This window comes from Poeciliopsis prolifica, unplaced genomic scaffold, assembly GCF_027474105.1.
Source record: "Poeciliopsis prolifica strain line A6 unplaced genomic scaffold, Auburn_PproV2 SCAFFOLD004, whole genome shotgun sequence".
In the NCBI taxonomy this organism is placed as follows: domain Eukaryota; kingdom Metazoa; phylum Chordata; class Actinopteri; order Cyprinodontiformes; family Poeciliidae; genus Poeciliopsis; species Poeciliopsis prolifica.
This window is the reverse complement of record NW_026562379.1, coordinates 12,599,680-12,613,717: the sequence shown is the minus strand read 5'-3', so window position 1 is coordinate 12,613,717 and position 14,038 is coordinate 12,599,680. Positions and strand designations below refer to the sequence as shown.

Below are 14,038 nucleotides of genomic sequence, written 5' to 3'. Positions count from 1 at the left end.
TTGACCTTGAGGGTAAAACGTTTGGACACTTTTACATTCCAGAAATTACAACATGTTGAAACCTGAGATCTTCCTGCTTTAAAGTAATGTTGTTCATCAAATTTACACATCAGCTCACATATTAGCTAAGCTGTATAAACCACAATTATTACTATTTTTTAAATTGTGGTTTATGAAAAACATTTGACATGAGCAAACTGTGAGACCTATGTGACATGATGCTCTTCAACATGGAAACTTTGCATCAATCGTATGTTTCATTTTGCTGTCAAAACACTCTCAATAATGAGGCCCTTTGAGATGTGATTAAATTATTGTTATTAACTGTCTCACAAAATAATTAATCCCTGGACAAATGCTAACCACCTCCTACCTCCATCTAATGTGAATGCTATTTCCCACTAAGGGATGTTGTCCGACAAACCTCTTGGGAGGAGACATGTAAATCAGTTGTTAAGTTGGCAAATGTTGGCAACTTTGAAAACTTCCTAGATAAATTACATTTACTAAATGAAATGAGCAACAGTGGTTACAAAATAAGCAAAACTGTATCACTAAAAAGAGCATTTCTGTCGTTTTGTTCCAACAGCATAAGTAATTGAAACAGAGCACTGGAGTGGTCATCTTAGTCCACAGGGAAAAGAGACCTCAGAAGCACATTTGGGCCATTAGGAAAAGCAAATCATTTTACCCCAGAGAAAATAAAGTTATTAAAATGAGGATGATTTCATGGTCATGCTGATCTTTTACTAATTTTTCTGTCTTAGTTTATTGCATATGAATCATTTTACCACTTGTGTCATATCAAATTTGAGAGCATGTTTTTTGTTGTTGTTTGTAAGTTTAATTTCCAGACATTTTCTGAAAATATATCTGGAGTTCTCATAACAGAAGGCCATAACAAAGGCCGAATGTGTGGATATGTTTAAGTGGCCTATTTTTTGGTAATCCCTGTGATCCAATTAAATAACAAAATTTCAATGCAGAGGAGCTTTTTTTTTTTTGCTTTGCTCTTTGAGAACATGCATGTGAACACTGTAATATTGTTGTTCAAGTAAGAAGACCTCTTTGATCCAGAAGTTTGTGTGTCCTCTGACTGCACCCCAGACAAAAATAAGACTAAACTTGGCTTGTCTGAGCTCCTGCAGAAATGAATTTGACAAAATGTTGCCTTGTTATTTTAAGAACAAAAATCTCTACTCAGGCCTGCAAGTAATCTTGAGAAAGGGTGAACTGAGAAGAATTCACCAAACCCATCCGTCAAACTTGGGGACGATTTTGTGGACTGCATTTAGAGGAACCTTTGATTTTGGACAGCTTTGCTGCATCACTGTAAAGGGGCCTTCAGATGTCCCCTCCGAAGGATGCAGCCCTTAAATTTGGACACACATTATCATACCCCCTCATTCACTATCTCGCCATGTGTCCAGTTTTTTTTTTTTTGAAGTTGTCATCTTGGCAGCCCATTACTGCATTAAGTCAGTCACTGTCATGGTTAGTTGACACATTGAAAATGAACTGCCCAAAATGCCATTAAAAAAATTAAATTTCTCATATCAAACCTTGGTTTTTAAACCTACATATTCACAGTGATATCAATGCATCATTTAATAGGTTAATGGTTTTGGTTCATTCTCCTTTGTTTTTTTGTTTGTTTCATCTTTACTTAGAAGTCCAGCTTAATGTTTGTAACTAGTTGTAGTATTTTTTCTGTAAGTTGAGGTATTTAGTCAGTAAACTCATATTCTGAGGAGAATAAGCTGTTTGTGTTTATGGTGTATGGATAAGTAGTGCTTGATGTTTCAGAATGCCCATGTTTCGATAAGACGATCTTATGTAGTGTGTTTATAAAACCATACCTCGCCAGGAAGGTAAGAAGATATTCATAAAGCCATATTTTACAGAACTGAGAGGTGTTTGGTTACAAATTCCCTATAATCAGGTGATTCCCGACTTACTAACTTTGATAACAATTGCCACCTTTGTTGATAACTCATTTTACCAATTCGTAGCCAAACCAAATCATGATAAGTTTACTTAAAGATGGCAAGTGTTGACTTGTGTTGTTGTTTTGCTGCTTTGTTATTCTAAACTGATGATAATGTAAACAAGTGAAAATTAGTTAATGTAATGAGGAAAACGTACGTACATGTGGGAAAATCCTTCTCTCTTAACGGCAGCACATAATCCAGCACTAACCCATAACAGGAAATAAAATATCAACATCTAATTAACGTGGGAATCACTCCTACCCCAGCAAAGTATTTATGATTGCAGACATTCCTCATCAGCAGCAGTTTTGGGGTTTTGTAGAGTACCTCTATTACACATGCATGTCAAGAAAAAAAGGTAAGCATGTTGCTTCTGATTATTATTTTTTACTTGAAATCAATTTAATATGTATGGGTTTTTTCTCCTAATTTATATTAGTAATGTAATTGATAAGGCATTACCGATAACATTTCTACTCAGACGATGGTTGGAAAGTACATGTAATGATATGAAAGTGTTTTTACTGAGTGAGTCAATAAATAAAGTAATATTTTATACATATCTAGTACACACAATTACATGTTTCACTTTGGTCAGTCTGCAATAGGTTTATATAAATTAACTTGTTGCAATGTACTTTTTAATTTTAGATTTTTCACCATATGAATGAAAATGGAGGAAAATTCTTCAATGCCATCTGATATCCTGGAGATCCAAGGATTTGAAATATCTCCAGAGTATATATACCCTCTGTTTTTTTCACTTTTGTTTGCATACTCCACTCTGCTCTTTTCTAACATTGGCGTTCTCACACTTATCATAAAGGAAAAGAGTTTGCACCAGCCCATGTACTTCCTCTTCTGCAACCTGTCTGTGAATGACCTGATCGGTAACACAGTCCTGCTGCCTCAGCTCATGGCTCATGTCCTTTCCACCAAGCGTTTCATCACCTACAACCAGTGTTTGCTTCAAGCTTTTCACAGCCACACCTTTGGATCTGCATCGCACATGATTCTTGTTATTATGGCCATCGACAGATATGTGGCAATCTGCCACCCTCTGAGGTACAACTCCATCATGACTAATAAAGTTGTGATCGGCCTGTCTGCCACTGCCTGGGGCGTTTCCTTACTGCTAGTGTCTGTGCTCTTAGGTCTCACAGGCAGGCTGTCCCGCTGCAGATCAGTTATACAAAATGCCTTCTGTGACAATGCATCGCTGTTCAAGCTTTCTTGTCAGGACGTGTCCATTAATAACATATATGGTCTGTTTTTTACAGTATTGTTGTTTACTTGTTCGATTGGAGGCATCAGTGCTACTTACATCAGAATAGCTCTCATCTGCTGGGTGAAGAAAAACAAGGAGATGAATAACCGAGCGCTTCAAACCTGCTCAAGCCACCTCATTCTTTATCTGATTATGCTCTGGTCAGGGTTCCTAACTATTATATTGCATCGATTTCCAAATTATCCAGACTTGAGGAAGATTGCATACATTTTATTCCATGTCGTGCCTGCCAATTTAAATCCTATTATTTATGGACTACAAACAAGATCATTACGAGATAAGATTAATCAAATACTCAAAAGAAAAACTAAAATTTTCTTCTAGATTTTTTTTCCTCTGCAATTTTACATTTTTACTAAATGAGTTTTGATGACTAATTGGCCTGTCTGTATGAGCTGCCGGCCATGGAGTACTACTGTGGCTAAAAATTTGTAGTTAAACGTGAGACTTAATGACCTCCAAAAAAGAACTGTTTTAAATGATGAACTCCATATCTAGCTAAATTATATGAGGAACAGCAAGAAACTTTCCTTTTCTCAAACTTCAGGAACATTCTGATAATTCTCAGTGAGTTGTCAGTTAAATTTGAGTGTTCTGCAACAATAGCAACAGCTTGATAAATAATTTCTGACACAATGATTATTACTTATGCCTTCTGCTTTTACTTCTGAAATCAGCAGATAGTTTGTAGAGTAGTGAAATAACAAGGTTTTCAGATGTATTGTGCATCACAGCAATAAACGTAATTTTTTTTTTATTTTCAAGTCACGTACAGAAAATGCAAAAAAAATTTTCAAACTGTAATATAATTTCCCTTATTGCTGTTATTCATTGACAACATTGTGTTAACCAGAGGGAAAGTCACTGATGACTTTTGTTATTGAAACTTACCAGATACATTTTTAGTATATTTTTGTTCTTATATATCAAGAAAAACAATCCTGGACTTATGTAATAAACCATAAAGTTATTTGATCTTTGTTTGCAAGAGTAAACATGTCAGTAAATATCAGATTCACTAAACATAGTGAATCTATGATTTGCAAAATGATATGAATGGAAACTCAAATTATTATGTTCTTTCAGCTTCTGAACTTCAAAAACTTAGAAATTGTACATTGCCTATCCTCTCATGATTGTTAAAAAAAACAACAAAAAAAACAAACAGGGAAAACAGTTAAACATGGTGCTGATGTCTATTTCCATGAGTCATTTTTATCCATTTATGTCCATCAATGAACCTTGTAGTCATAAATTGGGACAGTGACAGCTGGGAAAAACCATGCAATTCAATCATCTAATTCTGCAACTTTGAGCTGCATCTCTTCTCTGACACACCTGAATCGAGTAGCTCAATAAACTCATCTATGTGCCATTCAGCTCTGCAGAGGCCTAACAATGACTCTTTCATTTTATTTAGGTGTGTTTGAGGTGTGTTTCACCTGCCAGTTTTCTCTATGTCATATCCATCACCTGATTCACCTGTGTCTACTCTTTCTCTCAGCTCAGTTTGCCTCTAATTAGTCCTTGTTTTGTCATTTCCACCAACGTGTGTAAGCTCACTGGTTTTCTGTTTTTAATTTACATTTCCGTTAGATTTACACTTTCTGCTCCTGTCACCCTGAAGCCTCTGTTTCTTAAGACAGAGGCGTCATGTAATGTAAGTTTTTCTGTTCATAATTAAATTCATCTTCATCACACATATGCCTCCATCTTGTTGCACTTTAATCTCTTCTTAACGCCAAACATGACAGTTGTACATGACACAAAAAAAACTCTAAAAATGTAAGATGTGTGAATACTTTTTCAAGGTGCTACCATAATATCAGACACCACTTTCTTATGTCACATACAAACATTTTTGTACATAATTTATAAAAAGAGCTCGGTACCCTAAAATTTAAGAACAAGAAGAAAATTTACCTGAGGTAAAAACAAATATAGTACACACCTTTTGTTCTTGACATAAATATAAATATGCTACACATCTTTCTTAAAGTTCACATTTTCCCATTTGGACTCGAGGCTTTAAAAGGATTTTAACAATCAAATAAAAGTAGTGCTGATTAAACAGCTTTGCCCATGATAAGGAGGCTCATGAAAAACACCATTATAAAAAACATCCACATGAAAAAGCGATCTAAAACTTTGGCTACTTTCTTCCACTCCCCAGTTCGTTTCTGTGTGGCCCTCTGATCTCTATAACAGTTGGCGATGTATTCAATGTTATGCAGCAGTGGCCCATCGTTAGGATGAGTGTCACAGGAAATCCCGTCATCTTTTCTTTCTCCATCACTCACGCCTCCCTTTCTGCATCTCACCGGATCCCTTGACTCCCCACAGTCCAAGAAGATGCCATTCCTCCACGTGCTGTTATGGTTTGTAGGATTCCTCTTTAGTGATCCTAGTGGACTTAGGATTTGATCCATTTCTTCTCTCTCCTCTGTGATGACAGATCCAACCGTTTCCTGACCACTTCTGATGATGCAGTCGTCTTCTCTTCCTGGACACACCTGCCCGTTCATGGTGCAGCTGGTGTTGCTAACAAGTGCAGGTTCCTGTCTCTCTGACTCTGCCGACATGCAGTTCTCTCCAACTTCATAGACAAAACACATCCGGGCCATGTACTGCAGAATGACTTTCTTAGCCCACTTGGGAACAGGCTTGGCATCTGGGCCGCAGTGATGAATGTTCATGATAAAGATGGTCAGGGCAGTGGAGGCCGTAATCATTGTCATCGTTGCAATGTAATATTTTCCTGTAGAGGTTAAAAAGGCAAGAAAAATAAACATTTGCGCTATGTGTCTGTATGTTGCAATCATGTAAAGTGGGATTTGAACATACATTATTTTCCTCACCAATTAGTGGCACATTCTCAGAAGGTGGCATAATTTCTGCAACCAGCAGCTGGAAGACGGTGAGTGCCAGCATCACAGTGACACCCAAAGAAACCTTTTCCCCAGAATCAGCAGGCAGGTAGAAACCCAGTGGAGCCAGAAAAGAGATCATCACACACGGTATGAGAAGGTTGAAAACATAAAAGGAAGCTCTTCTCTTTAGCTTCAGCGTGTAGGTCACGTCTGGGTATGGGTCTGCACAGCATCCATATTGAACAACATTCTTCTTTGCCGGCATGCCGAGAACTTCCCACTCCACATTTTCCACCAGGTCAGCCAGGTCGGCGCTCTCCATGGCGTTCAGGATGTCCAGCTGGTTTCCATTGTAGGTCCAGGAGCCGTAAGTGAACCTGCACTGTTGACCATCGAAGGGGAAAAAGGACACATCCACTTTGCATGAGCTCTTTGTGATAGCAGGGGAATCCCACATCATCTGGCCGTCATGCCGGATCACCACGTTGGTATCCATCGGGCCGGTGAAATGGTTGTCTGCGCTGGAAAAACAGTTAGCTTAACTCAACAAGTGATCAATATAGTTCACAGCCATTCCAGAAGAAAAGACTTGATATGTAAGAGTGTTAACTTTTTAAGTGTTTCTGCAATTTAGAATTTCTCAGTTATTGTTGATATAATTAAAATCCACAAGAAGAGAAATATTTGCCTTATGTTTTATTCCTGAAGCATTTTTATTTTCTTCAGTTTATACATGTATGACTTTCTTGAAGTGATATTAAATAAACAAATACAAAATTAAAAAAATAACATAAAATGTTACAGTTACTAAAAAATAACTAAATAAATGCAGAATATAAAAAAATGAAAATAAATAAATGATGAAATAAAAAAATAAACTCATAAGAGTAGGATTGGAAATAAATTAAAAAATTAGAATAGTAAATTAACACTGTTAAAAATAACATAGGAATATTAATTTATGAAAAACTATATAATTAAATATGTTGGGAAAGTTCTTTATTTTTTGGATGCAATATTTGGCGCATAATTTACTTCTTCAGGCCGTTTGTTTATTTCTATGTTTATTGCCAATTTTGGCAGGATGTGTTCACCAAATTTACAGGTAAATGAACTATCAACGCTTGTCCAACCTACCTGTTATAAAGGACTATATCAGGTCTCCATACATAACTACCAGGAATACGCATGGTGTCGAGTCCATCGTATTCATCTTTATTCCATCTGAGATGTGCATCAAACCAGACTAGCCTTATCCACAAATAAGCAGTCAAAATTTGATTTCGCTCATCCTGTTACAAAAGAAGACGGGCATTAAAAGGCATGACACATAAACGTTACTGCAAAATTAAAAATGAATGGCAGCATTTGGTGCTCATGGTTAAATAATAAAAGAACTAAATGGTGAGATTCATTTCAATCGGTTGGCTCTTCCATCCAACATTATCCTTGTCACGATGACCAAACAGCTAATTTCTTTTTTTCTCACCTGACTCCAAGCTATAAACTATTTCAGCCTTACATCCTATCTTGATAAGTAATAGATGTTCTATTACTACTTTATTGTAGCTGGTATTATCTGTTTTTAAAAGATAGTAAATGTGTTTTTTTGTTATCATATGAATCTGTACGCACAACCTGACAAATCTGTGTGGATTAAATAAAATTTGTCCAAATTTTTGCTTTCAAAACTCGTTGCAGAATTATGTTATATAATCCTTTCAAACAGGGAAAAGTTGAGTTTAAATGCATTCTTAATGTTTGTGCTCTGGTGGTTTACCATGTCGATGATTTGTGAGAGTGTAACCTGCAGAGTCACATTCAGGATGTTATTTGTGTCCTCCACAGGCCTCAGCGCACTTGTGTAGTTGGTCATTAGGTCTGTCAGGAGCTTTTGGGCATATTTGGCATATGCACCCTCACACGCTTCGACAGAAATAAAAACAAACATAGAATTTTGCATTAAGAAAAATTGCACAAAGGGAGATTAAATGATGTGTTTCTTTGCATTTCAGGGCATTGACATACAAACACGTTAGAGCGGACAAGAAGACAAACGTAACAGAAAATGTGACTGCCTGAAAATCCCTTTCTGTAAGTATCTAAAAATAAGAGTTCATGAAAATTTTATTTCATGTCAAACAGACATATTAATAAATTTGAAAATGAATTTAGTAGGACAAGGTGTATCTACAATGGCAACAATTGATGAAAAGTTCAGCTTTGGCTGCATACATGGATTTGTGCAGTCCAGATGTCAACCCTAAATCACAGTTTAAATAAAGCCCCTCAGCTGGACAGCTTGTCTGTGGGATTATTGCATCACAATCTCTTATGACAGGTTGAACAGGTCACACGTTCGAGAACTCTGAAAAAAGCTTGAGGATAAAAGGAGGGGATATGAGAATAAATGTAAATCACATGATATTAAAAAGGTTGAAAACAACAATTCAGCAGTTCTACAGCTTTTTATTTATTCTTATGAAGGGTGCTAAAGTTAAACCACAGAAGGAATCAACAATATAGGAAACTAAAATAAAAAAAACATGAAGGATTCTGGGAGAATCAAACATTTTGTCTTGGTTCCAATCGACTATTGCGACTCATTTTCAAAGCATAACTGATTGGTTTTTGACAGTACTTGTTAGGGTGGGAGACACAGGAATTATCTTAAGCATTGAAAACCACAGCTTTAGCTCATCAGAAGCTACACTCAGTTACACTAAGAAATCTAAAAGTTCCTATAAACTTTGGGGCACTTAAAGGCAACTTGTGGAAAAACTGAAAGATTATTAATATACCATCTTATCTTAACCCAACATGGACATATTTACAAAAGGGAATTTAAATGGTGTCTCCAGTTGAAACTATGATGAAACAGAAAATCCTAAAAATCATAGGATTTTCATGATGTTTCAAGACTTGGCTTTATTCCTGTGAAGTTCTCGGGGGATTTTTGTCGGCTAATTATGTCGCCATGGTACCACGGTAATAACATGAAATCGAGCAGGAACCCTGCATTGCTATGGCAGACCCCAATGAGTGCTTGAAATATTTCACTCTGTTGGATGCAACACAAGGTTTATTTTATAAATCGAAAAACTGAAATGAAAAAAAAAATATTCAATGGTATTTTAATTTACAGTATATCTATTTTAGACTGTATTTGCTGTTATTGCCTGTCACTTCGCAGCTGTTGCACAGTAATCCCCTACTTATACGACAATAAAGGTGTTTATGTTATAAAAAAAATCTAAAATGAAAAAAAATAGAAACTTACTTGTCACGGCCCCTAAGAATAGAAATGAATGAAGTAAAGTCGGACTTCTCCAACGTATCATTTTCCAAAGCAAAGTACCTGCGGCCAAGGACTTAATAATAATAATAATAATAATAATAATAATAATAATAATAATAATAATAATAATAATAATAATAATAACAGTAAAGGCGCTTATTCCTGCTGTAGCGTGTGTAATGTCAGCCTCTCCTCTTCAGCGCAAATATTTGGCTCATGCAGATTGTCAGTTTTGATAACTGCACTAGTATATCCTACGCACACATGCCATTACATGACGCAGTCTTCCGGAAGGCGTGGGCGAATGCGAGCATTGGATTTACAGGGCGTTTAAAAAGAAAAAAAAAGAAAAAAAACTGTTAAACAAGCCGTCACACAAGCCCAGAGTGAACTGATGAAGGACAAAAGATTGGTCGTTGTTTTTCAGCACCGCGGAGAGCGTCCAGAAACAAAGCGCTGCTGACGCAGCATTTTGTTTCTTTACGTCGCATCCCTTTGATCAGTTGCTCTGATTCGTTTTCGTTTACTATTAAAACGATTTCCATTATTTTGACACATTTTGCTCACGGCTCGCCGTCTCTTCCGGAAACTGCAATTCTCCTCCCACTCGTGTTTTTCCCCCTATCCTCCACGCAAGGATGACAGCAGCATCCTTAGGCCTGCTATCAGCTGTTAGGAACATCTGGACATAGAATTATAAAGATGAACGTTTAGGTGGTGAAGATGGCTGGATGACGTCCCAGTCTCTTCTTCCTGGCTCGATGGGATCGGAGATTTGCAGCTCCTTCGCACACTGACCTGACATTGTTATTGTTGAGCCAGTTGTAGCTGCAGCGCCTGCTGGGCAGCAGTGAGCTGGGTGGAGGTAAGGGTTTTACAGAGTGCGTCCTTTTAGAAACAAGGCACACATGAACGAATTTATCAGGATGAAGATGATTACTTCATGGCTCAAATCCTAGCCGGGCATGGCATGCACACTACTAATTATTATTAGAGTAAATATGTATCATGCATGCATAATTTTTTGTGAATAGAAATACGTTGCCACTTTTGTGATAGTGTGATTGTTACTTACTTTTTTTTTATGTTTCTGTGCTTGCAGGGTAAAATGATCCAAGGCTCAAACATTTTGGGCTATGAGAGGCCCCTGGTCATCAGGATATCATTCGCCACTTGTATTGTAGTTACTGTGTGCCTGCCACTGTTAGGACTCATCACTTGCGTCTCCATATCCTCTCTCTTTCACTTTGAAGATGCTACTGGTACACATTGCCAGGTAATTTGTTATTTTCCATCAGCTTTCTGGAAATGGTTCCTATGTTAGAAATTGTTTCTCGTTACCAAGAAACCATTATTATTACCATTATTCCTGGTGGTAATAAGAAATCATTTTCTTTTGTGAAAAGAAATCATTTTCTTTTGTCTCAAGATCAAAGGTGTCTTAATATAAACAGGTTTTTTTCCAGTTGCTTCTATACTTCTTAAGTATTTTTTAATTGAAACTTTTCCTTTCAGTACATTTATTCATAAAGAATACCATGTTACACAAATCATGGCATCACAAATCCTCTACTGTACTTAAACAGTGTGCATTGAGTAATTTTCAGTATTGCCAGCAGAAACCTCAATTTTACTATCACTTGATCAAAACACAGAGAGAAGCAGAGTTTACATTAAAAATGTTCCTAAAATGTGTTCTTCCCACATCAAAGCATTTTTTCTTATACTGAAGGTTGTTGGTTTTTCAATTCAAAATATTTCACTACACATTATCCAGTTGCAACAAAATAAAACTTTGATTTTACATGTCTTTTCTTTGGTATTTTCTTCTTCTTCAGATCCTACAGCTATGTAAAAAAGTAGAATACATTCCTCCTTCTTTGTCTTTAGGTTCCCAACTACCTGCCATCCATCAGTGCCTCTATCAGCCTCAGTCCTGAGTGCCACATCTGGCGGTTCTGCATCGGACTCCACTCTGCTCCGAGGCTTCTGGTGGCCTTTACCTACTTCAGGTTTTACAAGTCCCGCTTTGCTGCCAGGTCCTCCGAGAGCGCACTCAGCTGCTTGAACTTGACCTTTTCCGTTTTTGAGAACCTGGGCCTGCTGCTTCTTACATATGTGTCATCTAGTGAGACGTACTGTGAGTGACCCAGTTTTAATACACCACAAGGCATGCATCCAGTTTTTTCTTTTGATGGCGGAGTCTGTCTTTTGGTTCATACATTTCTTTACAAATTTAGCAATTATTTTGCTACTGAGTCATCATGTAGAATATTTTTGCTGCCTGTTTCTGATCATGTTTTCTCTTTCCTCCCTGTACAGTTGTGCATAAGGAAGGCTTTGTCCTCTTCATTGTGAGTTCACTTATCTACATGCTGATAACCTGTCGTTTGTGGAGATCAATTAAGAAGTATTCATTAAGTCCTGAGGTAAAGAATAGTAAATATAAAACACCACAATGCAATTAAAGCTATCTGCTTTAATTGCAGTATTTGAGCCTTGTTTGTGATGTCATTTCCTCCTTAAAGGATGCCAAGTCTCATCACTGGAAGGTTCGCTTCTTACTCCTCAATGTTTGCTTCTGTGCTTTTGCTGGATTCTTTTACTGGAAACACAACATGTACTGTGAATCAGGAAGTAAGTTTCACCTTGTGTTATGTTTGATATTTTAAAACGCTGACACAAAAGTTGACAAAACTCACACAAGAAATAAACCTAAAGTTTTGCATAAACATCACAAAAAAGTGATAATTATTAAGGGAAATAAAAATTATACATGTTTTGAGACTATTTCAACAAATAAAAATAGGAAAGGTGTGGCATGGATATGTAATTTCAACTTGTAATGAGACAAAAATAGTGATGAATATTTTTGTCAAGTCATGTATCTGTGTCATAAACATTATAAAATGCTGACCAACACATGCATGTTGTTATTTACAGGTTACACCTTTTTTGCGCTGTTTGAGTACCTTGTCGTCTTCTCCAATATGGCCTTCCATCTGACAGCAGTTTGGGATTTCAAGAGTCGGGAGGTTGTGGTCATTTCCTCCTTTGAGGACAAAGACTTCTGACTAGAACCTAAAGATGAGCAGGATAAATGTGCTGGAACTAAACCACATGATGAAGACAGCAGCGATCCCGTTGAAGAAGATTGGGATGGGCTTTTCCACATTTTTTCATAAGGACTTAAGACTTAAGAGCTTAAAGTGAGTCAATGTCAGTCAAGTGCAAACAGATGATACACACATATATATACATGATGGATGGAGAAACAGCTTATGTTCCAATGTGACTTATGGTTGCCTTCAATTTTACATATTATTTTAGGTGATGTGAAATTTTACTTTGACATCAAGCACAGCAAGTACTGTATGTCTGTCAAAGTACATAATATGTGTTTTAGTAATCTGAATACATCCTCAGAAGTAATTGCTTCAAACACAGAATTTTATATCTTTCACAAAGTATATTATTCATATTGTTGTTGAGACCTGGAAGTGGTGTTCCAGTTGTGTTTTATAATAAGCATTTAAACCCAAAATAATATTAGTTTCTCTGCTGAAGAATAAACTTACTTTCATTGATCGCCAATAAAACTGCACATACCTTCAGATTGCCATAGATGACAAAAGTCAGATGTTGTCTGTCATTTGAACCTTTTTAGTTACGTTTTGTTAATAAAGTATTCGTTACGGAGGAACACCTTTTGTCTACATACAACACTAACAGTGATGCTTGTTTAAAATAACAGTAAATGTGTTGCATATTACATTGTGCCGCTTCAAATGTGCCTCACTCACTGCCTTCACAATCTGCTTATTTGTATATGAAACTTTTTTCATAGAGATCTAAAAAAAAATATGTTTCAGTAATTCCCAGAATTTATCCATTTTTATTTAAAAGCAAAAAAAAAAAAAAAAAAAAAAAAACATAGTGGTTCTGTTGGACTCCAAATATTAAAATGTATAAAATTATAGGAGCCTTATAATTTTTTTTCCCTATGAATTGGAAAAATCGGAATTTTAAATGCAGGAAAATTATTTGCTTGAAGGCTTTTGCAATGCTTCATTGTGTCCATTAGATGGCTCAGTGCCTCTGCACATGATTGTACGTTACAGATGTTTTCCGTGGAGTAATATCTCCCACGCCATTACGTCCAACTGTGCGCATCCGTACAATTAGTTGTTTCTCCATTAATCCACGGTCTGTAAACGGCCTGATTTGATACCGGTGTTAATCTAACATCTAATCTGTCAGTCAACCAATCCGTGCAACTCTGCATTTATTTGTTCTACATAGTTCTCGTAATGTTTGCATAACAAACTCAAACACTCGATCCTGTTTAAAGGGCACTGTTGCACAACTTTGCTAACTCTAATCTCACATTTTTCATTTAAAAACACTAAAAAGAAAGCAAGTTATTTTCACTACCAGAAGGGATGCAGAACAGGAACAGCAGGATCAAAATAATTCACCAGGAAATTAAAAATTAATTTAAAATCAATCAAATTGATCTTGGCCACTTGAAAACCTTCAATCTGATCTTGCTCAACAAGTAGCAAAAATGTGAACATAATATTGCATTTAA

The 14,038-nt window shown here is 36.5% G+C and overlaps 3 protein-coding genes across 3 annotated transcripts; 2 read left to right on the top strand and 1 right to left on the bottom strand.

Annotated features, from left to right (window-relative positions):
• Positions 1-2,664: 2,664 nt before the first annotated feature.
• On the top strand, positions 2,665-10,503 carry LOC129359302 (olfactory receptor 52N5-like). The gene is made up of 2 exons (XM_055028844.1): positions 2,665-3,581; positions 10,479-10,503. The coding sequence occupies exons 1-2, from the start codon at positions 2,665-2,667 to the stop codon at positions 10,501-10,503; spliced, it is 942 nt and encodes a 313-aa protein (XP_054884819.1).
• LOC129359301 (neuronal acetylcholine receptor subunit alpha-9-like) lies at positions 4,988-9,498 on the bottom strand. Its single transcript, XM_055028843.1, has 5 exons — positions 9,430-9,498; positions 7,930-8,075; positions 7,287-7,441; positions 6,138-6,670; positions 4,988-6,037 (listed from the first exon to the last, which is right to left on the bottom strand). Exons 1-5 carry the CDS (start codon positions 9,488-9,490, stop codon positions 5,346-5,348), a joined length of 1,587 nt encoding a protein of 528 aa, XP_054884818.1. The 5' UTR covers positions 9,491-9,498; the 3' UTR covers positions 4,988-5,345.
• LOC129359303 (post-GPI attachment to proteins factor 2-like) lies at positions 9,960-13,219 on the top strand. Its single transcript, XM_055028845.1, has 6 exons — positions 9,960-10,312; positions 10,550-10,723; positions 11,338-11,587; positions 11,770-11,876; positions 11,976-12,084; positions 12,391-13,219. The coding sequence occupies exons 2-6, from the start codon at positions 10,556-10,558 to the stop codon at positions 12,519-12,521; spliced, it is 765 nt and encodes a 254-aa protein (XP_054884820.1). The 5' UTR covers positions 9,960-10,312; positions 10,550-10,555; the 3' UTR covers positions 12,522-13,219.
• The last annotated feature ends 819 nt before the right edge of the window (positions 13,220-14,038 follow it).

Excerpts from the sequence above, each read along its gene's own strand:
- LOC129359302 (XM_055028844.1), top strand. The coding sequence starts at position 2,665 with ATGGAGGAAAATTCTTCAATGCCATCTGATATCCTGGAGATCCAAGGA. Across the intron at positions 3,582-10,478 it reads ATTAATCAAATACTCAAAAG|TAGAAATACGTTGCCACTTT; the intron begins AAAAACTAAAAT and ends ATTTTTTGTGAA.
- LOC129359301 (XM_055028843.1), bottom strand. The coding sequence starts at position 9,490 with ATGATACGTTGGAGAAGTCCGACTTTACTTCATTCATTTCTATTCTTA. Across the intron at positions 8,076-9,429 it reads ATTCTTAGGGGCCGTGACAA|CGTGTGAGGGTGCATATGCC; the intron begins GTAAGTTTCTAT and ends TTTCTGTCGAAG. Across the intron at positions 6,038-6,137 it reads TGAGAATGTGCCACTAATTG|GAAAATATTACATTGCAACG; the intron begins GTGAGGAAAATA and ends TAACCTCTACAG.
- LOC129359303 (XM_055028845.1), top strand. The coding sequence starts at position 10,556 with ATGATCCAAGGCTCAAACATTTTGGGCTATGAGAGGCCCCTGGTCATC. Across the intron at positions 11,877-11,975 it reads AGTATTCATTAAGTCCTGAG|GATGCCAAGTCTCATCACTG; the intron begins GTAAAGAATAGT and ends TCCTCCTTAAAG. Across the intron at positions 12,085-12,390 it reads CATGTACTGTGAATCAGGAA|GTTACACCTTTTTTGCGCTG; the intron begins GTAAGTTTCACC and ends TGTTATTTACAG.